Source organism: Mauremys mutica, chromosome 25 (assembly GCF_020497125.1).
Source record: "Mauremys mutica isolate MM-2020 ecotype Southern chromosome 25, ASM2049712v1, whole genome shotgun sequence".
NCBI classification, from domain to species: Eukaryota; Metazoa; Chordata; order Testudines; family Geoemydidae; genus Mauremys; species Mauremys mutica.
This window is the reverse complement of record NC_059096.1, coordinates 15,592,844-15,617,060: the sequence shown is the minus strand read 5'-3', so window position 1 is coordinate 15,617,060 and position 24,217 is coordinate 15,592,844. Positions and strand designations below refer to the sequence as shown.

The 24,217-nt window shown below is 51.7% G+C and overlaps 1 protein-coding gene across 1 annotated transcript in view; it reads left to right on the top strand.

Moving 5' to 3' along the window:
- LOC123356208 (sodium channel protein type 4 subunit alpha-like) overlaps positions 1-24,217 on the top strand; it is a 144,228-nt gene that overhangs the window by 88,731 nt on the left and 31,280 nt on the right. The window contains exon 16 of the mRNA XM_044999200.1: positions 13,090-13,518. Coding sequence (XP_044855135.1) covers positions 13,090-13,518 — 429 coding nt within the window. The remainder of the gene's footprint in view (positions 1-13,089; positions 13,519-24,217) is intronic.

Below are 24,217 nucleotides of genomic sequence, written 5' to 3'. Positions count from 1 at the left end.
TCTCCCCCACCTTGGTTACAGTTTTGGGCTTCCCATCTAGGATGTGCCTTTCTATTTCCTCAGGAACACCCTCTAAGAACTGTTCCATTTGCATCAAGAGGGACAGCTCTTCTAGAGTTTGAACCTTTGTTCCTGATATCCAGGCTTCCCAATTCTTTCTAATGTAGTAGGCGTGTCTGGGGAATGACACATCTGGTTTCCACCTTAGGGATCTGAACCGCCGACGGGCATGCTCAGGTGTTAGCCCCATTCTGATTCTGGCCTTTGTTTGAAACAGTTTATAATCGTTCATGTTTTCCTTAGGCATTTCAGCCGCCACCTCTGCTAAGGGTCCACTGAGCTGTGGCCTCAGCTCTATCATGTACTGGTCTGTAGGGATGTTGTACCCATGGCAGGTCCTTTCAAAATTTTCTAAGAAGGCCTCGGTGTCATCACCTGCCTTGTAGGTGGGAAATTTCCTGGGATGGAAAACAGTACCTGGAGAAGGGTTGTTAGGGTTGGCTGGAACATCTGGTTTAGCCTTTTCTAATTCCAGGGCCTGCTGGTTGGCCTCCCTCTGGAGCTCCAGCTCTTTTTCTTTCATTTCTAGCTGTTTTTGTTGCCTCTCCATCTCTCTCTTGTGGTCAGCCTCCTGCTTCTCCATCTCTCTCCTGTGGTCAGCCTCTCTCTCTTTTTCTTTCATCTCCATCTCCTTTTGGTTTATCTCCATCTCCTTTAGTTTTATTTCCAGCTCCTTTTCTTTTAACTCCATTTCTTTTTGTTTTGCCTCCAGCCTTATCAGCTCCTGTTTAGATGTTTCCTTGGCACTCATTTTTTCTGCTTTCTGGTGCTGGCCACACCCCTCTGCAGTTCACTGAACTGGGATGCTTCAGCTCAGGGCTGCTTGTTACAGAGATTTCCTAACCTTTCTATGCCCGAATGAATTAGAAAAAAAACCAAAACACTTCACTTGCAAATGTCCTTTGCTGGTGTTTGCTGACTCACAGCTTTTAACTGGACTTCTCTGATTGAGAAGAGACCAGAAAAACTGGTTTGTGACTTGTCTTTTGCAAACGGTAATTACCCTTCAGCTAAGCCCAGCTGGAATCCCCTTCTAACAAAGCCTTGTTAGAAAACTTAACACCTCTGCCCTCAGGCTGCTTTTCCAAACAGCTAGAGAAAAATATCTCACTGGCTTTTGGTTCTTAAAAAATCCCAACTGCTGTCAACCATGTCATAGGTTTGGTCCCCACCTTTTGGACGCTAAAGTTCAAAGTGGGGAACAAACCTATGACAAGCCCATACAGGCGCCAGCTGAGGTTTAGGCCCATTGCGCTAGCTGCTGTACAAACACAGTCCCTACTTTGAAGAGCTAAGATACGGAAAGCTAAGGCGCAGGGAGACAGGACTTGCCAACGTCCCACAGAAAGAACCAGGACTAGAGCTTAGGCCTCCATCCCACGCCCACCCCACTGGACCACACCACCTAACTCCTGCCCTGTGCTCCAGGCTGTTTATTTCTAGCAGCACTTAACTGGGGCCATGTTGCAGCATTGGCTTGTGGGCGAAAGGGCATGGCAATCTCAAGACTGGATGCTTTTCGAGAAGATCTGCTCCAGGAATGTATTCTGGAGCAGTCCCCTGGCGTGGGCTATACAGGGTGATCACAAGAGTCCCTTCTGGCTTTGGAATCTAATGGCAGGAGTTTGGGGCATCACCCCTTGGGGGCTGGACTCTGGCTCAGCTGCTCAGGAGCAGCAGTGGATTCCACAGCCCAGGGAATGCCCTGCCTCCCGCCTCCTCAGGTTTGCCCCTGGGCTCTGTTGATCTCCATGTCCCTGTTGAACAGAGCTTCAGGGGCGGCACATGGGGAGAGGCTGTGTCTCAGAGTGCCTGGCTTCAGTCCACGTACGGATAGACAAAAGCGCTGTAAGGGGCCTGGCAGCTTGTGGGCAGCCCCCATCCAACAGCTGGGTGTGTGCACGATTGCTAGGGCTGGGGAGGGGGGTGGACTTTGGGGCAAGGGTGGCTGGAAGTGGACTCTGGGGCAGAAAAGAACATCCCAGGAGCAGCTGTTCCCTCCCCTCTCTGCCCCCCAGGTGAATATTCAGGCCTACCTGCCCCTTTTTGTGACCCCTTGTGGTGAGGCAGATGAGTGTGTGTCCCTGTGTCTATTTCTACCACGTCCCATTGCTCTGCGTGGTCTCTTTGTGCCCATCTTCACCCAGCTGGGTCTTCCCGGACCATCCCTCTTCTGGTAGGACACTGAGGTTCCTGTTTTCATCCAGCCTGGGTGTTTCATTTGGGCCATTCCTCAGCATCTCCTCTAGCAAAAGCAACGGAGGATCCATCTGCTCTAAACGCTCTCTCAAGCTGCTGGGCACATCAAGTGGCAGGCGGGTGCTGTGATTTAAAGCTAGGCCTGGATTGTATCCTCTGGGTGTAGCTCACTTCATCAGTTCCCTGCCACTGCAGAGGCCTTCAGCATTGGCGCACCTCAGTCCCTTCTATTCTCTGCCTGGGGCACACAATAGCTTACTCTCCCATGGGCTGTGATATTTTGGTTTAATTTCGGTTGCTGTATTCAGCATGCGGGTGCCGGGCGGTGTCGGTGGCCTGTGATGTATAGGAGGTCAGACTGGATAATCTGGTGGTCCCTTGTGGCCTTAAACTCTGTGATATCCCTGTGACCTTAGCCCACACTGGAAACGCCAAGGCAGGCTTCAAAAAGGAGAGCTGATTCCCCCAAAACTGGTGGTTAACACTGTAGTTAAATTCACCAAGCAGTCACAGACTGTGCCCCTGATCCCCCACACTGGTTACCAAGAAATCACAGAGCCCCTTGATTACATCCCAGTCTCTGGCTCGCAATCAGCAAATTGGTTTGGATCTTACCCAAACTACCACACTGCCAGCCAATCCTTTAGTAGCTAAAACTAACATATTTATTCAGGGCCGGCTCCAGGCACCAACGAAGGAAGCAGGTGCTTGGGGCAGCCAATATAAAGGGGTGGCCCTCCATCTGCTATGGGGGGGCACGGTCCCTCTCTTCCTTTTTGAGCTGCCACCAAAGTGCCACCAAAGAGGAAGAGAAGGAGTGAAGGACCCGCCGCCAAACTGCCGCCGAAGAATGGAGCGGCGCGATTGAGCTACCGCCGAAGTGCTGCCAATCGGCTTTTATTTTTCCCACTTGGGGTGGCAGAAAACCTGGAGCTGGCCTTGGTTTTATTATAAAAGAAAAGTATGAGAAGAGAGTTGTTAAATAGTCAAGCAATCAGATACATGCATATGACCTCAGAGTCCATATATCAGGTTCTTAGCAGCATTGGTGAGTTCGCTGGCTTGTAAAGTCCCCCTGGAACACATCCACAGCTTGGATAGGTCTGTCAGTCCTTCGTTCAAAGTTTCAATTTGTAGAGAAGTTACTCCAGAGCTGAGAAGCAGGATTGAAGATGAAAAGGAGGTGATGCTGCTGCCTTTGTATATCCTTTGCCAATTGTCATGCGGCTTGTGCATCCTTTGTCCCAAACACAAGCTCACAGCACATGGCATGGAAGAGCACATGGAGTCCCATGTTCATGATCCCCAGCCTGTAGCAGTGCATGTGATTCTTCTGTCCTAAGTGCAGGACTCTGCACTTGTCCTTGCTGAACCTCATCAGATTTCTTTTGGCCCAACCCTCCAATTTGTCTAGGTCCCTCTGTATCCTATCCCTACCCTCCAGCGTATCTACCACTCCTCCCAGTTTAGCGTCATCTGCAAACTTGCTGAGGGTGCAGTCCATGCCGTCCTCCAGATCATTACTGAAGTTATTGAGCAAAACCAGCCCCAGGATCGACCCTTGGGGCACTCCGCTTGATACCGGCTGCCAACTAGACATGGAGCCATTGATCACTACCCGTTGAGCCCCATGATTACATTAACGATCTGGAGGATGGTGTGGACTGCACCCTTAGCAAGTTTGCAGATGACACTAAACTGGGAGGAGTGGTTGATACGCTGGAGGGTAGGGATAGGATACAGAGGGACCTAGACAAATTAGAGGATTGGGCCAAAAGAAATATGATGAGGTTCAACAAGGACAAGTGCAGAGTCCTGCACTTAGGACGGAAGAATCCCATGCACTGCTACAGACTAGGACCGAATGGCTGGGCAGCAGTTCTGCAGAAAAGGACCTAGGGGTTACGGTGGACGAAAAGCTGAATATGAGTCAACAGTGTGCCCTTGTTGCCAAGAAGGCTAATGGCATTTTGGGTTGTATAAGTAGGGGCATATCCAGCAGATCGAGGGATGTGATCATTCCCCTCTACTCAGCACTGGTGAGGCCTCATTTGGAGTACTGTGTCCAGTTTTGGGCCCCACACTACAAGAAGGATGTGGATAAATTGGAGAGAGTCCAACGGAGGGCAACAAAAATGATTAGGGGCCTGGAGCACATGACTTATGAGGAGAGGCTGAGGGAACTGGGATTGTTTAGTCTGCAGAAGAGAAGAATGAGGGGGGATTTGATAGCTGCTTTCAACTACCTGAAAGGGGGTTCCAAAGAGGATGGATCTAGACTGTTCTCAGTGGTAGAAGATGACAGAACAAGGAGTAATGGTCTCAAGTTGCAGAGGGGGAGGTTTAGGCTGGATATTAGGAAAAACTTTTTCACTAGTAGGGTGGTGAAGAACTGGAATGGGTTACCTAGGGAGGTAGTGAAATCTCCTTCCTTAGAGGTTTTTAAGGTCAGGCTTGACAAAGCCCTGGCTGGGATGATTTAGTTGGGTTTGGTCCTGCTTTGAGCAGGGGGTTTGACTAGATGACCTCCTGAGGTCCCTTCCAACCCTGAGATTCTATGATTCTATGATGTTATGATCTAGCCAGCTTTCTATCCACCTTATAGTCCATTCATCCAGCCCATACTTCTTTAACTTGCTGGCAAGAATACTGTGGGAGACCATAACAAAAGCTTTGCTAAAGCCAAGAAATAACACGTCCACTGCTTTCCCCTCATCCACAGAGCCAGTTATCTCATCAAAGAAGGCTGTCAGGTTGGTCAGGCATGACCTGACCTTGGTGAATCCATGGTGACTGTTCCTGATCACCTTCCTCTTCTCCAAGTGCTTCAAAATGGATTCCTTGAGGACCTGCTCCATGATATTTCCAGGGATTGAGGTGAGGCTGACTGGCCTGTATTTCCCTGGATTCTCCTCCTTCCTTTTTTTAAGGATGGGCACTATATTTCCTTTTTTTATTTTGCTTTTTTCAGTCGTCCAGGACCTCCCCCAATTGCCACGAGTTTTCAAAGATAATGGTAAAGGACTCTACAATCACATCAGCCAACTCCCTCAGCACCCTCGGATGCATTAGATTTGGACCCATGGACTTGAGCATGCCAGCTTTTCTAAATAGTCCTTAACCTGTTCTTTCACCGCTGAGGGCTGCTCACCTCCTCCCCATACTGTGCTGCCCAGTGCAGCAGTCTGGGAGCTGACCTTGTCTGTGAAGACTGAGGCAAAAAAAGCATTGAGTATTTCAGCTTTTCCACATCACTTGTCACTAGGTTACATCCCCCATTCAGTAAGGGTCCCACACTTTCCTTCCTTGACCTTCTTCTTGTTGCTGACATACCTGTAGAAACCCTTCTCGTTACCCTTCACATCCCTTGCTAGCTGCAACTCCAGTTGTGCTTTGGCCTTCCCGATTACACCCCTGCATGCTCGAGCAACATTTTTATACTCCTCCCTAGTCATGTATCCAAGTTTCCACTTCTTGTAAGCTTCCTTTTTGTGTTTAGGCTCACTGAAGATTTCACTGTTAAGCCAAGCTGGTCGCCTGCCATATTTGCTATTCTTCCTGCACATTGGGATGCTTTGTTCCTGTTCCCTCAATAATGCTTCTTCAAAATACAGCCAGTTCTCCTGGACTCCTTTCCCCCTCATATTAGCTTCCCGTGGGTTCCTGCCCATCAGTTCCCTGAGTAGGGTGACCAGATGTCCCGAGTTTATAGGGACAATTTCGATTTTTGGGTCTTTTTCTTATATAGGCTTCTATTACCCCCCATCCCTATCCCAATTTTTCACACATGCTGTTTGGTCACCCTATCCCTGAGGGAGCCAAAGTCTGCTTTTCTGAAGTCCGTATTCTGCTGCTCTCCTTTCTTCCTTGTGTCAGGATCCTGAACTTGACCATCTCATGGTCACTGCTGCCCGGGTTGCCACCCACTTCTACTTCACCTACCAATTCTTCCCTGTTTGTGAGCAGCAGGTCAAGAGGAGCATGACCCCTAGTTGGTTCCGCCAGCATTTGCACCAGGAAGTTGTCCCCAACACTCTCCAAAAGCTTCCTGGATTATCTGTGCACTGCTGTATTGCTCTCCCAGCAGATGTCAGGGTGATTGAAGTCCCCCATGAGAACCAGGGCCTATGATCTGGAAACTTCTGTCAGTTGTTCGAAGAAAGCCTCGTCTATCTCATCCTCCTGGTCTGGTGGTCTATAGCAGATGCCCACCACAACATCACCCTTGTTGCTCTCACTTCTAAACTTAACCCAAAGACTCTCAACAGGCTTTTCTCCAGTTTCATACTGGAGCTCTGAGCAATCATACTGCTCTCTTACATATAAACAAGCTTATCATGTTTAGGAAATCATACCTTTTCCACGGTTACCTTATGTGGCATATCTGATATAAGAGTCATTGAAATTTGGTATTGATAAATTACAAATGGTCGCCCATATTCCATACAGCATCACCATCCCCCCTGAGGCACTAGATACCTTTGCAATGAGCAGGTCCTTCCGTGCCAGTTCTGCAATGAAACCTCCGCTCTTGAGCTGGGCAAGTTCCAGCTTTTCTCACTCACTGGGTGAACTGAAATGGTTCTTTTTGTTCTGGATCAAACCAAAATGATACTGTAAGGATCCGGTGTGGGGGCTCGGCCGTCTCAGGTGCGTCCGGGAGCCAGGCCGCGTCACTACACGGCCTAGATCAGCAGTTCAGTCTCCGAAGGTCCACGGGCTCAGACCCTCAGGCAGGGGCTGAGCAAAACAACAAACAGTCAATGAAGCCCAACCCCTCAGTCAGGGCGGGGCAGCAAACAGCACTTCTAGGCTCAGACCCTCAGGCAGGGGCTGAACACACAGTAGTTCAGGGTCTCAGGTCCTTAAGCAGGAGCTGAGCAAACACCAATAGTTCAGGGGCTCAGATCCTTAGGCAGGAGCTGAGCAGAACAAACAGTTCAGTGAAGCCCAGCCCTAGGTCAGGGCGGGGCAACAAGCAATAGTTCAGAGGCTCAGACCCTTGGGCAGGGGCTGAGCAAACAAACAAAGTCAGTAAAGCCCAAGCCCTGGGTCAGGGCGGGGCAACAAGCAGTAGTTCAAGAGCTCAGGTCCTGGAAGCAGGAGCTGAGCAGCAACAATAGGTGAGTCCAGACTTCTGTGTCTGAGCTCTGGTGTGAGGGGGAGACTGCCACCCGTGAGGGGGGGTGGCAGGGGGGACACAGGCCCACCCACTCCACTGTGTCCCAGCCCGGGGCCCTAACAGCGGCAGTTAGTCTGCTGCTGTGTCGGTGGGGTCCTGACCGCAACACACCGACATCGGCTCAAAGTCTGCTGTAGCCAGACTGGGGTCAGCTACCCCGGGCTACTTTCCATTTCCCCCTCCCTGGGTACCTGCTCAGTACTGGTGTCCGGCGCTGGGTCCCACACCATGGGCTTCTCGCCGTGCTGAGAGCCGGCTAGCTCGGGCTGCTCCTCAGGATTCCAGTCGGGGGGACGCTCAAGCAGCTCCTCGGGGTACCGGGCTCGGGGCAGGCTCGGCCAGTCCTCCTCAGGGTACCGGGCTCGGGGCAGGCTCGGCCAGTCCTCCGCAGGGTACCGGGCTCGGGGCAGGCTCGGCTAGTCCTCCGCAGGGTACCAGGCTCGGGGCAAGCTTGGCCAGTCCTCCGCAGGGTACCGGGCTCGGGGAAGGCTCGGTCCAGCAGGAGCTCGGTCAGGGGCGTCTGTCCTCTCCGGCCGCCGGGCAGCAACTGAGCGCTGGGGCCGGGCCTTTATACTTCCTGCCCCGCCCCTTGACTTCCGGGGGGCAGGGACAGGCGGTGGTGGCTCCGCCCACTGTGGCGGCTGCTCTGGCTCCTCTCTCTCGGGTGCGGCCGGGAGCCAGGCCGCCTCACTACAGATACATTTTTGGTTTTTCAGGCTGAAACAAAAACCCCAAATGATTTACTCTGGGGTCAAATGAACCATTTCATTTAATTTTCAAAGGGTTTGAAATGTTTGCGATGGTTTTTAAACGAAATGTAGGTCAGCACTGAAACGAAACGGCTTTCCCAAGTGACATGTTGAAATGTTTCGTTTGGACATTTACAGGTTTTCCATTTTGTTTTGGCTGAAACTAGTCACTGAATTCGACCTAAAATTGCATTTTTTGGTAAAAAACGATTAGCACAGAAATGTCACCTGCTCTCCTCCCTACCCTCAGCCACATGACAAATCCTGACACCTCCCCAATACGCCCTGTATTTCCCCTCATTCTCCTCCTCTCCGCAGCACCCCCTTCTGTTGGATTTCCAACGGGAGCCGTGCAGCCAGAGGTTGCATCTCCTCCGCCCCCCTGTTTACCTCCCTCGATGACCGAGCTGCTCGCTGCCCTGATACCACTCCTGAATTGCACATGTAACCCCTAAGCTCCAGGGAAGTGTGAAATCCTTTCCAACCTTGGTCCCCTTCTACCCGCTGGCTTTGAAAGTTATTTTCCTGGCTGCATGGGTGTTGTTCTCTCCTCCAAAGGAGCAAGGCGGCAGCAGCAGGCATCCTAGTGGCTTGTCTAATTGCTTCTATTACTTCTCAGTGTTGTGTAAGCCTGTTGGAATTCACTTTGAAAACTCTCTAGGGGAGAGCTGACTGAATCTCCTTCTGCATCACGACACCTTGTGGGCATGTTCCTGCCATCCTGGGGCCTCCACGGCTCCTCGGGGGCCAAATTCAGCCCTGGTACAAGAGGGCAGAAGGCCCTGGAGGTCAGTGGGGCTGGGCAGCTCTCGGCTCTCTCAGTGTGGCTGAGCTCACCTCCAGGATGGAAAGTCACAGCTCAGGTTCCATGCCAGGCACAGCCCCAGAGCTGGCCGGCGGATCAGTGCGAGACAGGGTGTGAGATGCATAACGAGCGCCATCAGGCCTGGGTGCTGACACTGCAGAGGGCAGTGCTGGAGGCAGGGGAGGGGCTGCAATGTCATGGCTTTTCCTGAATTTTCCTGAATCCTGAATTTCGATTCACTGAGTTTGTGACTTATTACTGCATGGAGAGGGGCATGGTGCCCCTGCCCCAGGGTTGCAGAGTGCTCACTCTGAAGCCCCATAAGGTGACCAAATAGCAAGTGTAAAAAAGTGGGATGAGGATGAGAAAAAGCCCCCAAATTGGGACTGTCCCTATAAAATTGGGACATCTGATTACCCTAAGCCCCACTAGCAACCCACCCGATTGCCTGTGGGAGACCAAACCTCAGAGGGTGGCTGCTCCGCGCTTAAGGACAACGCCAGCCCACAGAGCTCTAGCAGACACTTCTGCAGAGTCCCAGGTAAAGGGGAGCAGCCTGGGCCCGCTTCCATGCCCCCGACTGGGTCCAGCTGCTTTGCCTCCTCTGTGCGTAGGGAGACCAGACCAGTGCTGTGTTTCAGTTTCCTGGAGCATAAACCAGGTGATGGTGTGGTGGAGTAGGGGCTGTCGAGATAGGTGAGAGACAGGTATTCAACCTGTAACATGAGTAGGCAGAGGGGAGGGGAGGCCGACACCCCTGCCCGGGAAGCTAGACAAAGGAAAGGAGTTGAGTGGGGAGGGTGGAGTCTGTTGGTCAGTTTTCGGTTTGGGAGCTGGGTGGTGGGTTGGCAGGGGAACCTGTGCTGGAATCCAGACACCCTGAACCCCCAGAAAGGCCAGATTGAGGGGTCCTGGCTCTGAACATGAGCTCTGCTGTATCCTGTGTTCCTGTTGTCCAATAAACCTTCTGTTTTACTCGCTGGCTGAGAGTCACTGTGAGTCCCAGAGGGATGCAGGGCCGGACTCCCCCACACTCCGTGACAGATGGCCTAAGCATTCTGGCTACAGTAATGTATATTTATGGAGCCCTCCCCCCAGATAATGCCATGGCCGGTTGCCCTTTACTAGTAATGACACTTTGGGCATTTCCTTTGGCATTAATAAAGGGGGGAAGGGAGGAAGTCACTCGGGTGACAAGGTAATCAACTCCTGCCGGAACACTCCGGAGACAACGGCAACAGAAATGATTAGCTGTAATTGGTACTTAACGTGAGTATTAAACTGGTGTGGTCCCAGGGATTTATTTAAAGACTCTGTTTGAGTCATATGGCATGAGCCATGTGAAAACAGCAGTGACCTTGAATAGCAGCTAATTCCCTTCTCAAATGTGTTCCTGGCACCGGGAGGCACAAATATCAACAGCTGTGGGGGCTGGGCTGGAGGGGTCAGTTTTTCACAGCAAATGCATTTCACGTTCTGGGCGATGCTGCTGTCCCCTGTAAAGTACCAGCGGCTCCCATTGCGCAGCGAGGCTGGGGAGGGGCAGAGTCACTGGATTCGGCCCCATGCACGATACTGGTGCAAGAGCTGTGGCTGGACCAATTAGCTCTTTGTGCAATGGGGCCTCCTCTGCAGCAAAGATAATGGTGGGAATGCAGGCAGTGCACTATGGGACTGAGGCAGGGCATCCTTTGAGCGGGTCCGTGCGCTCTTCACTACTGCACAGTGCGAAGGGGAGCAATCACCAGTAGATTAGGGCCTGAGGCACAGCTCCTCTGCCCCCAAAGCTCCACCCAAGGGGATGAGTCAAGACAGGGATGCTGGGAAGTCAGGGAGTGTGCTCCCATTAGGTTAACTCAGGACTTTTGGATGCTAGGGGTTGATAGTAGTGCAGATCCATAAAGAAACAGATGAATGCATGAATTGGATGGTTCTGTGCCCAGTGCAAAGAAAAGCCTCTTTGCACCAAAAGGTTCATGCAACACTCACCTGTTTTGAAAACTCTCATACTTTCAGTCTCCCATGGATGACTAAGGACGGTCCTTGAGAACTGCAGCATTACCAACTCTCCCGAGTTGAGTTATCACGAGTCTCACGCTATTGGTTTGGTTTTGTAAGCTCCAGCTTCTGGAGTCACGTGAGTCCACAAGAATCTCAGCTTGTATTACAAAAAATTAAAAGAGATACAAGGTGAGTGCTGTAATATCTTTAATTGGATCAACTTCTGTTGATGAAAGAGACAGCAAAGAGCTCTGTGCAGCTCAAAAGCTTGTCTCTTTCACCAACAGAAGCTGGTCCAATAAGAGGTATTGCCTCGCCCAACTTGTCTCTCTCATATCCTGGGGCCAACACAGCTACAACAACATTGCAAACAAAAAATGAAAAGTAAGTTGTTAGTCCTCATTGATGGGGTGAAAAATGCTCAGTGGAGGCACCCGGGCCACATTTTGAAGCTTTTCTCTGTAGCTATGAGGGCTAGAAGCTCACTTTCATTGAAATAAAAGCCAAGATTCCCGTGTAATCACATAATCCAGGAGCTGGGGATTTACAAAAAACCCACCAAATACCATAAGAATCACAATAAAATCTTGAGAGTTGGTGACCCTGCTACAACTCTGTGAATAGTTCTAGTAAAGTAGCGAACCATTCACATACTGAATGTCAGACACATGCTTAGGTGCCTGGTTGACTCAGGCCTATGTTACTTCTGCTGGCTAAGGAGGGAGCCAAAGTGTGGTGCCAGTGTAACCCACACATCTCCTGGGTGTGGTGTTCTATCCCATCTGGTGGCACCAAGATCACTTAGAGCAGTGGTCCCCAAACTTTTTGGCTGGCATCGAGAGGCGTCCCTGCCGAAATTCGGGAGCGACGCCTCTCGATGACGTCACTTGTCGGCGACAAGCATCATCATCGAGAAGCATCCCCGCCGAAATGCCGCAGCAGCATTTCGGTGGCTGCTCTCCCGGGGCCCAGGTCGCGGGTGCATTAAGATGCCCCCGTGGGCGCCATGGCGCCGTGGGCACCGCGTTGGGGACCCCTGACTTAGAGAGATTAATGAGTTTGCTCTGCAGCATTAGCTAAGAGGCAGTTGCCTTTTAGCTCATGCTGTAGAGGCTCATGGTCCCAGGTTCAATCCTGCCCAATGATGACCGGGGTCTGTTGGTGTTACACATGGAGCCAGTGGTCTGTGGAGAGCTGTCTGGTCACATGGGGCTGGTTCTTCTCCCTTCATCTCCAGTTGCTTCTACAGCTCTCCAGGCTCTTCACTGCAGAGAAGAGCCTGTGGGGCTGGAAGGGCAGATGGAACTGAGACGGAGAAATGGGGGCCACCAGCAGGGGAGGAAGGGATGAGGCAGCTGGGCAGCATGTCCAGGGGAATATGGGAAGAAGGGCACCAAGCCTAGTGGGCCAGCTCTGGGAACAGACCAGGCAGAGGATATTGGGGGCAGAAAAGACGGGGATGGAGACGAAATAGCAGCACAGAACACCAGGAGGCGATGGGGTGACAGACCTTTTTACAGAAGCAACACCACACTGTGTTGCATTAAAGACACTGAAGCTATATCTGCACAGCGCAGTTAACCTGGGCTCTGCTTTAACTCAAGCTGGAACCCACCCGCTTTGCGGTGAGGACACAGGGGAAACCAGTGCGCTATCTTCTCACAATTCCCCCCTCCCCCAGGATGGACAAGTTCTCCCACAATGAGCACACCTGCATGGGAAAGACTCCAGGGTGCCTCAGCCAAGGAAAGGCACCTCACTTTGCAGCAGAGACGCTCACTCCTGGGCAAGGCTCACCGGGTGCTCAGACCTGGGTGTTGATCACCTGGGTCAACCAAGCAGTGAAGACCTTCCCTTACAAATGGATCCGCACTTTCCTCCTGCGACTCCTCCAGAGGGAAGCAATTGCTGTCAGAGGGATGGGAGGGTCAGGTACACACAGTCACAAACAGGAGGGTGGTGTCCAGATGAGATTTTGTCTTAGTAAGGCGTGGTCCACCCCATAGCAAATATTGAGATCCCCGCCTGACCTAGATCCTAGGACTGTGCTCATGTCTGACACTCAACCTGGTGTTTGCTTTTGCTCCCTCCAGGTCCTGAACCTTTTCTTAGCTTTGCTGCTGAGCTCCTTCAGCGCCGATAGCCTTGCGGCTTCTGAGGATGATGGCGAGATGAACAATTTGCAGATTGCTATTGGCAGGATCACCAGGGCGATTGACTTTGTAAAGAGAACTGTCCTCATGCTACTTCACTTGCGGTGGAAGGAGAAGAGAGAGCCAGCCGAGGAAGAAGAGGACAATAAGAAAGACAACTATGTGCTGAACCACATGGATTCAGGCCAGGATTCCAAGTCGGAGTATATAGATGGAGTGGCTGGGAAAGAGCAGTTGTTTGTGGATGAGCTGGACCACATGAATTTCATTAACAACCCCAGCCTGACTGTCCAAGTGCCAATTGCCTCTGAGGAGTCTGACCTCTACGATGAAGAAACGAGCACTCAGTCAGACACAGAAGACACCAAGGTAGGCATATCAGTCTTTGCTGTAGCCAGCCACCTCATGAATGGTAATGGGCCAGCACTCCCATTCAAGGCAGAGAGGGGACTGGGGTGGGATTTGCATTGCATGTCACAGGACTGGTTTCTGGGGCTGCAGCGACAAGCCCGGTGGGAATTGCAGGCACATTTAGCTGTCCAACCTGGGATGTCAGTGGAATCGGCTGGTCTGTGCTGCAGACAATGGGGCAGATGCACTAGGTTTGCTAGATCATTGCAGTTGCCCCAGGCAACTCTTCACTCTTCCTGCATTTTGAGCATAAAGTGGCAACCATGGGGAGGTGGGGGAGGGAGGAATCATACTGCAGACTTCAAACCAAACCTCCCCCAGGGCTGGTGCAACCCATTAGGCGACTGGCACTAGCATTTGGGGGGCGGCATTTCAGGTCCTTCGGTGGCGACCGCGGCGGCTGGATCTTCGGCCGCCCCGGTCGTCGTCGTCATTTAGGTGGAGGGACCTGGGGCAGGGGGGCGCGGGGAGGGCTGCCTGCAGCAAGCAAGGGGGGGCGCGGCACGCAGGGGAACCGCTCCCCGCTCCAGCTCACCTCTGCTCCGCCTCCTCCCCTGAGCACCCCACCCCGCTCAGCTTCTCTCCCTCCCAGGCTTGCGGCGCCAAACGGCTGATTGGCGCCACAAGCCTGGGAGGCGGGAGAAGTGGAGCGGCAACGGCGTGCTCGGGGAGGAGGTGGAGCAGAGGTGAGCTGGGGTGAGGAGCTGCCACACGGCTCCCCAGGCTGGGGGGAGCTGCCGCAGGGGGGCTCCTCAGGGCGGAGGGGGGGAGCTGCCATGGGGGGGGGTGCCTCAGGGTGGAGGGGGGAGTGATCTGCCGCAGGTGGGGTGCCTTAGGGCTGAGGGGGGGCCGAGAGCTGCCACAGGGCTCGGGGGGGGGTGCAAGGAGGGAGTTTTGCCTAGGGCGCGAAACATCCGTGCACCCGCCCTGCCTTCCCCGCACTCGCCAGCCCCCAACTGGGCCCCCTCCTCCACTCAGATAAGCAGATGGAAGAGGAGCATTTGGCCAGGACCTTTGTCCCACTGGTATACTCAACAATGGCTAGTCACCATTTGGCTGAAACTCTCTCTATCAAAGTCACTTGGTTTGTGACACTGTGGCCTCGGCTACACTTACAAATGTTGCTGCTTTAACTATACCAGCCTAGAGAAAGCAGCAAAGCCCCACCTCTCGTGTAGATGCCATGATACTGGTGTAGAAGTGCTCAGGCCGGGGTATGGATGGAAGCTGAGGAACTGGAGTGGGGGCTAGTCTGCTCGACAGTGGCGTTGTCAGTTGAGCTCTAACCATGGATCTAGTTAAACCTCTCCCCTGAATGCCAGGCACTGCATTGGCAAACAACTCTGCTTTGTAGGGTTAAGTTGCATCTAAATGTGGGGGTTTGCCCTGTCTGTTGGGGGTGATTTTTTCACACTCCTAACCAACATAGCTATGACACCAAAACTGTGTAGTATTGATCTGTCCTAAGCTATCCTGGTATAAGCACCATTATCCCCGGATAACTGCATCTACAAGAGAGCTTTTACCAGCACAATCATATCAGCAAAAAATCTCACCTCTAACTGACAGAGTTGTGCAGCCCTGAGTATGAGCCATTTCTGGCCAAAGGAACATTCTTGTGATGGTAACAGCTGGCTGTCTCCAGTTCTACTGTCTGGGGTGGGGATGGGAGCAGAGAGTATATGTCTCTGCAGTGGTTAAAGTCCTGGACTAAAACCACATGGAAACATCTGCTCCCTTGTTGTCTCCTTCTTCTTTCATTTGTTCCATCTCCCTGTGGGAAAATGAGCTGAGCTATGAAAGCCACGGCTCTAGTGTTGCATGATCCCAGATCCCGCAGGGATGAGTGCAGCATAGGAACATAGCAATACAATTGAACAGTATTCTGCATGTCTGCTTAGATGGTCTGTTTATGCCAGTGTGTCTGCAACTGGGAGCCCACTGGTACTTGGGTCAAACCCACGGCAGTAGAAGTCGGAAGGATGAGAGACAGTGGTGAGTGGAAGGAAGGTTTATCCCAACATCCTGTTTTGGGATGGGGCCAGTTTAGCAGGTCGTTCCCCTTTTTAGGTACAATCAGGTGGAAAAAAATGTCCTGTAGAGGTTGCACACTCTACAGCAGCAGCAGCAGAGAACTGCTGGGATATGACAGCTCTCAGCTATTGTCCTCTCTAGGGGCACACTCCGCCGTACCCATCTACCTCTTAACTCCATTCACCACAAAGGCAATGCTGCCTCTGGATGGCTCCGTGGGATGTGACAAGGAAGAGAGCTCACTGACTGTGGCTTTTACTCACCACCTTCCACTCTTGGCCTTGTTGGAGTCAGTGGCCACTGCTGGGGCTCCTCCTCTGAGAACCTGGCCACTTCTTTAGGTGCTTAACTTTAAGCACCAGACTCAAAACTTTGGGCCTTATTTTTTCCCCCAATTGTTGTTCATAGGGATAATTTCCTCTTTTCTCAGCCCTAAAACACCAAGGGAGAAGTTGTCCATGTGATAGGCAATGAACTGGGATTTGGCCACATGACTCTCATTAGAAGAGAAGTTGGTAGTGCCGCCTACAGTTGAAGTTGCTTGACACTCTCCGTAAGACCCTATTTTCAGTTGCTTCTAACCTTTCCAAAATGTGACCTTTCTGGCTAAAGTTTTCCATGCTGGGCATATGCCTCAGGAGGAGTTATTCTGGAACAGTTCAGCAAAAAACTGTTCAGCCATTTCCAAGAATAAGATTAGGGACTAATACATTGGTTTGTCCATGTTAAAAAATCCTTACAACTGTTTCATTGAGAAGGTCCAGGGCCCCTGTGCTTTGAAGCAAGGACTTGAAATTTGGTCAGGGGAGTTGCCCTAAGGTCAGTGAGGTGCCTTTTGCCATCCCGATGAAAATCAGCCAAATGATAAGCCCCTGGCAAATACAGTAAGCACATGTACACTAATGGTTTCTTAGAGTTTGGCAGCTACATTTTCTAAATATTCCGTCCACATTGAGCATGCTCCAGCCCCGACACCTCCTTGGTATGAATGGGACTGCACTAAAATTGGGACATCTGGTCACCCTAACTGCACATGTGCCACCCCCCACCCCCAAGTGACTGACCATGCTCCACTCTAGAGCTGCAGGGGCTCAGCAGGACTTTATGTGCAATTGATCCTCCAGGCTGCTGGAAGCTGCTGATCCACTGAAACTGAGAGAAGGAAGGCAGACCATCTCTCAGTGCTCTTCAAGTTACTGCTCCAGCTGGTGCCTCGGCATCATGGAGGTGAAGGAAGAAGTCGCTTTTCTTTAAGGCAGAGGGATAAGGAATGGGGGCTAGGAGCAGGACTAGGAGCAGATGAGGAGGCAAGGGCAGAGAGCATGGGTGGAAAGATCTGTAACCACTAGAGCGCACTCCTCTCCAGAACCTGGACTCAAACCCAACATTCCTGAGTCCCAACAGTCCTCTGGTGTCAGCCAGTAGTTGTGAAACCCACTGACAAAGCATGTGTCTCATCCCCCTGCAAGCCGCCTGCTGCTACTGGTCAGCCCATTAGCTTGAGTGCTGGATGGCTACTTGTACTGGCGACAGCCTGGTTCTGCATGGTGGAATTTCTGTTTATTCCATTGACTTTTTTAAAAACGTAGGAAATGACATTAAAACACAAACACCCTATGTTAACAATGCAATTCAGGTTGCAGTGTCAAGCTCTCAGAAATTAGTAAATGGCAGAATTAAGGCTGCTTGTGCTACTTTCATTCATCCCTCTTGTGTGAAGACACCATGAGACACTCGTTAATTACATGATCACAGACTGGTTTTTCCACTAGACCCTGCCTCATTCAGTGCTCATCCAGCCTCCAACAATTTCTTGCCCTGCCCTCCCCAGCCCTTTGTGCTACTCGCCCCTCTGCGATGTGGGGCTGCATGGACCCCCTGGCAACATGGCTCCTACAGGAGCTGTGAGAACCAAGGGCACAGTCAGTTCCCCCTGGCTTGGTGCCGGCTTCTTTTTAATGTTGCAGTACGGGGGGCTTCCACCCCTTGGGGATGATCCACATGTTCCCTTCTTTCCTTTCCCCATCACTTCTCATCCTAATCCCTTCTGGGCCCCTTTCACATGCTGGGTCATTCCTCCTGGACTCCTTGACACTTACACCCTCTTAGACTTCAAACCTTTTTCCTATGTGAGCTCCTGGCTCACACAAACCCAGGAACCCCCATCGCCCAAGTCAGACTCTGGATCTCTTATGAACTGCAGCCCAGTGGGACTTGCTAAGGAGATGAGTTACAAATGGAAATTCATAGAAGGGGCCATGGTGATTACACAGTCTGGCCTCCTGTACGACACAGCTGGAGAACTTCCCTGAAATAACTGTTCTTTGAACTAGAGAAGGTCTTTTAGTAAAAACGTCCCATCTTGATTTAAATATTGTCAGTGATGGAGAATCCACCATGACCCTTGGTAAATAGCTCCAATGGTTAATTACCCTCCCTGTTAAAAACATACACCTTATCTCCAGTCTGAATCTGTCTAGCCTCAACTTTCAGCCATGCGGTCGTGTTAGACCTTCCTCTGCTAGACTGAAGAGCCTGTTATTAAATATTTGTTCCTCATGTTAATACTTATGGCACCCTGTAAACAGTGTGATTTAACTAATACACAGAGAACCCCTGCTGCTGTGGAGTACAGGGATATAAACCCGAAAACTACATGGTTGAAAGGACATCAGGTCGTTGTTGATATCAGCAGATACCAGTGGGCAGCCACAGAGTCAGTGCCAGGGCTGTAGCTTTCCAATTCGATTATAAATGACTTGGGGGAAGGTGGTGAAATTTGCTGACGCCACTAAAATTGGATCCACTGTTAATACCTTAGAAAGGATCAGCTGCAGCCAGGCTCCCATGGCATGGGGACAGTGGGGGCCTGAGACGAAGCGGAGGGAATTTAACATGGGTAATCGTTAAACGATGCATCTTAGAGCTAAAACTCACAAGGTTTCTGATGTCTGTGTTGCTGGCTAATGCCCTAGAAGGCACTGACAGCGAGTAAGACGTTGGGAATCACGTGGGCTGCAGTAACATAACAATGGAGAGACACGAAAGGAAAAAACCCTATAAGATTTGAGCCTGCATGAAAATGAGTCTAATAAACAAGCCCAGGGGAAATTATTAGGGCTGTTGATTAATCACAATTAACTCATGCAATTCACTCAAAAAATTAATTGCAATTAAAAAAATTAATCACAATTCATCACAGTTTTAATCACACTGTTAAACAACAGACTACAACTGAAATGTATTAAATATTGTTGGATGTTTTTGTACATTTTCAAAACTATTGATTTCAGTTAAAACACAGAATACAAAGTGTACAGTGCTCACTTTATATTATTATTACTGATTACAAATATTTTCACTGTAAACATGATAAACAAAAGAAATGATATTTTTCAATTCACCTCATACAAGTACTGTAGTGCAATCTCTTTATCGTGAAAGTGCAACTTACAAATGTAGATTTTTTTTGTTACATAACTGCACTCAAAAACAAAACAATGTAAAACTTTAGAGCCTAAAAGTCCACTCAGTTCTTCTTCTTGTTCTGCCAATCACTAAGACAAATGAATTTGTTTACATTTATGGGAGATAATGCTGCCCGCTTCTTATTCACAATGTCACTTGAAAGTGAGAACAGGCGTTTGCATGGCACTTTTATAGCCAGCATTGCAAGGTATTTACGTACCAAATATGCTAAACATTCGTATGCCCCTTTATGCTTCAACCACCATTCCAGAGGATATGCTTCCATGCTGACGATGCTCGTTAAAAAATAATGCATTAATTAAATTTGTGACTCAAGTCCTTGGGGGAGAATTGTATGTCTCCTGCTGTTTTACCTGTATTCTGCCATATATTTCATTTTATAGCAGTCTCGGATGATGACCCAAGACATGTTGTTCGTTTTAAGAACACTTCCATGGCAGATTTGACAAAACACAAGGAAGGTACCAATGTGAGATTTCTAAAGATAGCTACAGCACTTGAACCAAGGTTTAAGAATCTGAAGTGCCTTCTAAAACTGAGAGGGACGAGATGTGGAACATGCTTTTAGAAGTCTTAAACGAGCAACACTCTGATGCAAAAACTACAGAACCCAAACCACCAAATAAGAAAATCAACCCTCTGCTGGTGCCATCTGACTCAGATGATGAAAATGAACATGCATCGGACCGCTCTGCTTTGGATTGTTATCGAGCAGAACCCATCATCAGCATGGATGCATGTCCTCTGGAATGGTGGTTGAAATATGAAGGTACATGTGAATCTTTAGCGCATCTGGCACGTGAATATCTTGTGACATCGTCTACAAAAGTGCCATGCGAATGCCTGTTCTCACTTTCAGGTGACATGGTAAACAAGAAGTGGGCAGCATTATCTCCTGGAAATGTAAACAAACTTGATTGGCTGAACAAGAAATACCAGTCTGTCAGATCATAACAAGGACTGCTTTCATGGAGCACTGAATTTGGGCCACCATATCTGTAGTGCAGGGAGAAAAGCTACTGGACTGATCAGTGTTACGGAGGGGTTTGCCTGTCAAGAGAGTGAACAGCTACAACATATGCAGTCTGGAGACTTAGGCAGGGGCGGCTCTAGAAATTACACCGCCCCAAGCAGGGCGGCGCACCGCACCGCCCTTCCCCGGTCCCGCGACTGGGGCAGAAGTGCCTGTGGACGGTCCCGTGGTCCCGCGGCTCCGGTGGAGCATCCGCAGGCGTGCCTGCGGGAGCTCCGTCCGAACCGCGGGACCAGCGCACCCGCTGCAGTCATGCCTGCGGGAGCTCAAGCGGAGCCGCGGGAAGAGGGGACCCTCCGCAGTCATGTCTGCGGCAGGTCCGCTGGTCCCGGGGCTCCGGTGGACCTCCCGCAGGCATGACTGCGGAAGGTCCGCCGGAGCCAAATGCCGCCCTGCCACGAAATGCCGCCCCACGTGCCTGCTTGGCACGCTGGGGTCTGGAGCCGGCCCTGGACTCAGGGTATGGCTACACTACAGAGACACTGCTGCAGTGCTGCCATGCCACAGTGCAGCTGCTTCCTACGTTGACAGGAGGGGTTGGTAATCCACCTCCGAGAAGCAGTAGCTAGGTCGACAGAAGAATTCTTCTGCCCATCTAGCTGCATCTACAGTGGTGGTTATAAAGAACGAGGAGCACTTGTGGCACCTTAGAGACTAACAAATGTATTTGAGCATAAGCTTTCGTGGGCTAAAACTCACTTCATCGGATGCCAATGTCAGCCTAACCACAATTCATAGCCCTGAGCAATATAGCTAGGTCAATCGAATTTTCACACCTGTATCAGGCCTCTGAAGGGCTTCCGTTGGCTATGCCGGAGCTGTGAGATGTGCAGGTGGGTGAATCATGGATTTTTCCAGTTCACTGGCAATTCTGAAATGTCTGAAAAAAATTGCTTCAGGTTGAGCAAAATGTTTTGTTTGATTTCAGCTCACGTTCGAAATCACTGCCCAGTTCCTTGGCTGTGCTCATTTGTTTGTGTGCAGTTGTTGCTTCTCTGTAGCATTAGCCACGTCCCACATGGGGCTTGGCTCCTCGGGAAGGTCCAGTGGAGCAAGCCAGGGTCGGAATCGACAGCACACCAGCTTGCTGCTCAGTAACGTCCCCTGGCAACTGCTGCAGCCGCTCCGGCTTCTGGGACATTCACTGCCATGTAGCAATATCCACGTGGGACATCACTGCATAGCAAACTGGTGTGCTGTAGATTCACACCCTGGGCTGTAACGTGCTGTGTAGACAAGCCCTTGGATCAGTCTTGGCACTTACTGGTCCAGTGGCTGGAAGTTTCGCCTAGGGGGCAAAATATCCTTGCACAGGCCCTGCATGGACTGTAGTTCCGGTGAAGTTTCTGCAGCCAGCACTACACATGGTGCTGATCCTGTAGGCACAGCCAGGAGCTGGGTGCAAAGAGCTCCCCAGGAGCAGATACCAGAGACGCTTCCTCTGAGTCTCTCACTTGCAGCCTGCTCCTCGACTGTTCGCTGCTGCAGAGTTGGGAGGCGAGTCTCTGCGCAATGACATGCTCCAGGTGTGCAGCTGTTGCCGCGTGTCCCTGGCACGTGTGAGACCCATGAAAGAGGGATGCTCCACTGGGTGATTCTGTCATTGGCAGCCACACGCCATACCCAGCAGGGAGATCCCCATATTCCTGCTAGCCTTTCTGAGACGCTTGGGCCGTGGCCAAGAGTCCTACAGACACCGGCCCAGAGATGAAGCCCCCCCTGAAGTCACTGGTAGCTTTGCCATTGACTTCACTGAGGCCAGGATTTCACCTGGAGAATTGGAATCTCTTGTAACTGGCTGGACGCTGGGGCTTGTTTCCTTCCAGCGTCTGATGCCAAGCGAATGAACCTGGGGGGGATGGAGGCAGGAAGAGCCACACAGAGCTGCTCCCCCCTTGAACATGTCAAGCTGGGGCAGGAGTAGGGTAAAGGATGGGGCTAAGTTCCGCCCACAGGAGCTGGGCAGTGGCAGTCACTGGCCATTTCTGTAAGGAATCCTCTTCAGGGGATCACTATCCCCCTTGCTCCGGCTCTAGTGCTTAATGTGGCCTGGAGAAAAGGGGGCGGAGTCCGTCATAACCCGGCCAATTTACATTTTCACACACTTGGTACAGACAATTCACAAGTTCTTTGATAAACACGTCACATCACATCAGCACCTTCAACCTTCCACTCAGGAAGCCATTGGCACATGTGTGTTTTAACAGAGGCTGCAGGCCTCATTCCAATCATTGCAATAAAATACATCCTGTGAGTTGAGGGGGATGTGGAAATGGGGGTGCAGTGAGATTCAGTGGGGCTGGGGGGGTCTCCGGGGATACAGGTGCAGTGAAATTCAGTGGGGCTGGGGGGGTCTCTGGGGATACAGCTGCAGTGAGATTCAGTGGGGTTGGGGGTCTCTGGGGATACAGATTCAGTGGGGTTGGGGGGTCTCTGGGGATACAGGTGCAGTGAGATTCAGTGGGGCTGGGGGGTCTCTGGGGATACAGGTGCAGTGAGATTCAGTGGGTTTGGAGGTCTCTCTGGGGGTGAAATAGCAGTGAGGTAGGTTTGGGGGCTCTCTGGGGCTTAGGGTCTCTGTGATTTGGGGGGCTCTCTGGGGCTGGGGGGCTGGAGGTGCAGTGGGAGTCAGTAGGTTTGGGAGTGACTCTGGGGCTGGGGAAGTCTGAGTCCCTGCAGCCCATGCCCCTGGTGCTGCCCCTGCCCTCCTATCCCCACTACTTCCCATATTGTCCCCCACACATCCCTTCCCACTGGCCTGGCTCTGTCAGAGCCGCTCTGAGCCTGTCCCTAGGAGGGACTCTGCAACCAGTGCTGGAGGATCCATGCCCCCTGTGGCTTCTCCTAGCCCCTCCCCAGACACACCACCCCAGAGTGTCTCCTCTGCTGCTCCCTGGGCCACCGCAAATCCCAGCCCAGGCTCTGCTTCCTGACAGACACAGGCCCCCCGCCCTCATGTGCAGGATGGATGGGCAAATGCGTGGGGGGGAGTGGAGCGGAGTCTGGGGCACTGCACGAGGCAGCAGCTCCGATAGAAGCTCTGTGCCCCTCACCCACACTTCATGGTCTCTTCCTTGCTTGGGGCGGGGGTGGAAAGTGACGGTCTCACCCCAAACACACACAGAGAAGAGCCATAGGCCAGCATGGGTCTCACCGCTACTCCTCTTTGGGCCAGCCAAGACCTCCCACCATTCCCAGTGTCCCGGATCTCAGGCGGACTGGGAGCTGTCCCAGAGGAGGGAGGACTCAGCCCTCACCCACCCAAGCGGATGAGGCCCTGCTGATACTATACCAGCAGGGCCATTGTGGGGAGGCAGTGGGTTCCCTCCCCCCCAAACACACACACACTGGGCTGGTATAAGCAGGGGGCCTGAGTGCTAATGCTCCATGGAGATGCATAGGGCTGTTCCCCCCTCTCAGAGCTACTGCTTCAGGCTGTCTGCAGACTCAGGAAGCCGTCCCCAGAGCAGTTCCACTTGGGGCTGAGGTTCAAGTTTTCCTTTGAAATGAAAACTGAGATTCTGACCCCATCCTGGGACACCAGGCCCAGGGCCCCTGCCTAGCGCACGTGGACTTTAATCCGCTGCGGGTGTGGCTGGTTGGGGAAGGGAGGAATGTCATGCACAGAAATAACTTCCCACCTGCACTCAATCTGCCTCCACCACAGAAATGAGCAGCACTTCACACCCACTGCACATGACCCTCCAGAAAGCTCTCCCCAGGCCCTGTGCCCAGTCCGTCTACAGCCCCGTCTTTGCCAAGGGGGTCTTAGCACCCCACAGCCTTCTAATGCCTTTACCCTCCCCACCCCCTGCCAGGTGGGGCAGGCCGTTATTGTACACAGAGTCTCAGTGATCTGCCCCAGGCTCTGTTGTGGAGCAGGGATTTAGCCCCAGGCAGACACCTTAACCGCTGGCTCCTCCTTTCTCTCTTGTCAGACCAGTGCTCACTGCCAGGCGCTGTGCCTGGGACACCTAGCAGGTGCCTTGGGCTGCTTCTCTGCTCCTGCCTCCCCACCCCAACCCCAGTGCCAGGTTCCTGCCCCCAGCCAGCCGGCTCTTCATGACCTGTTTCAAATAGTACTTGTGACAGCAGGAGAAA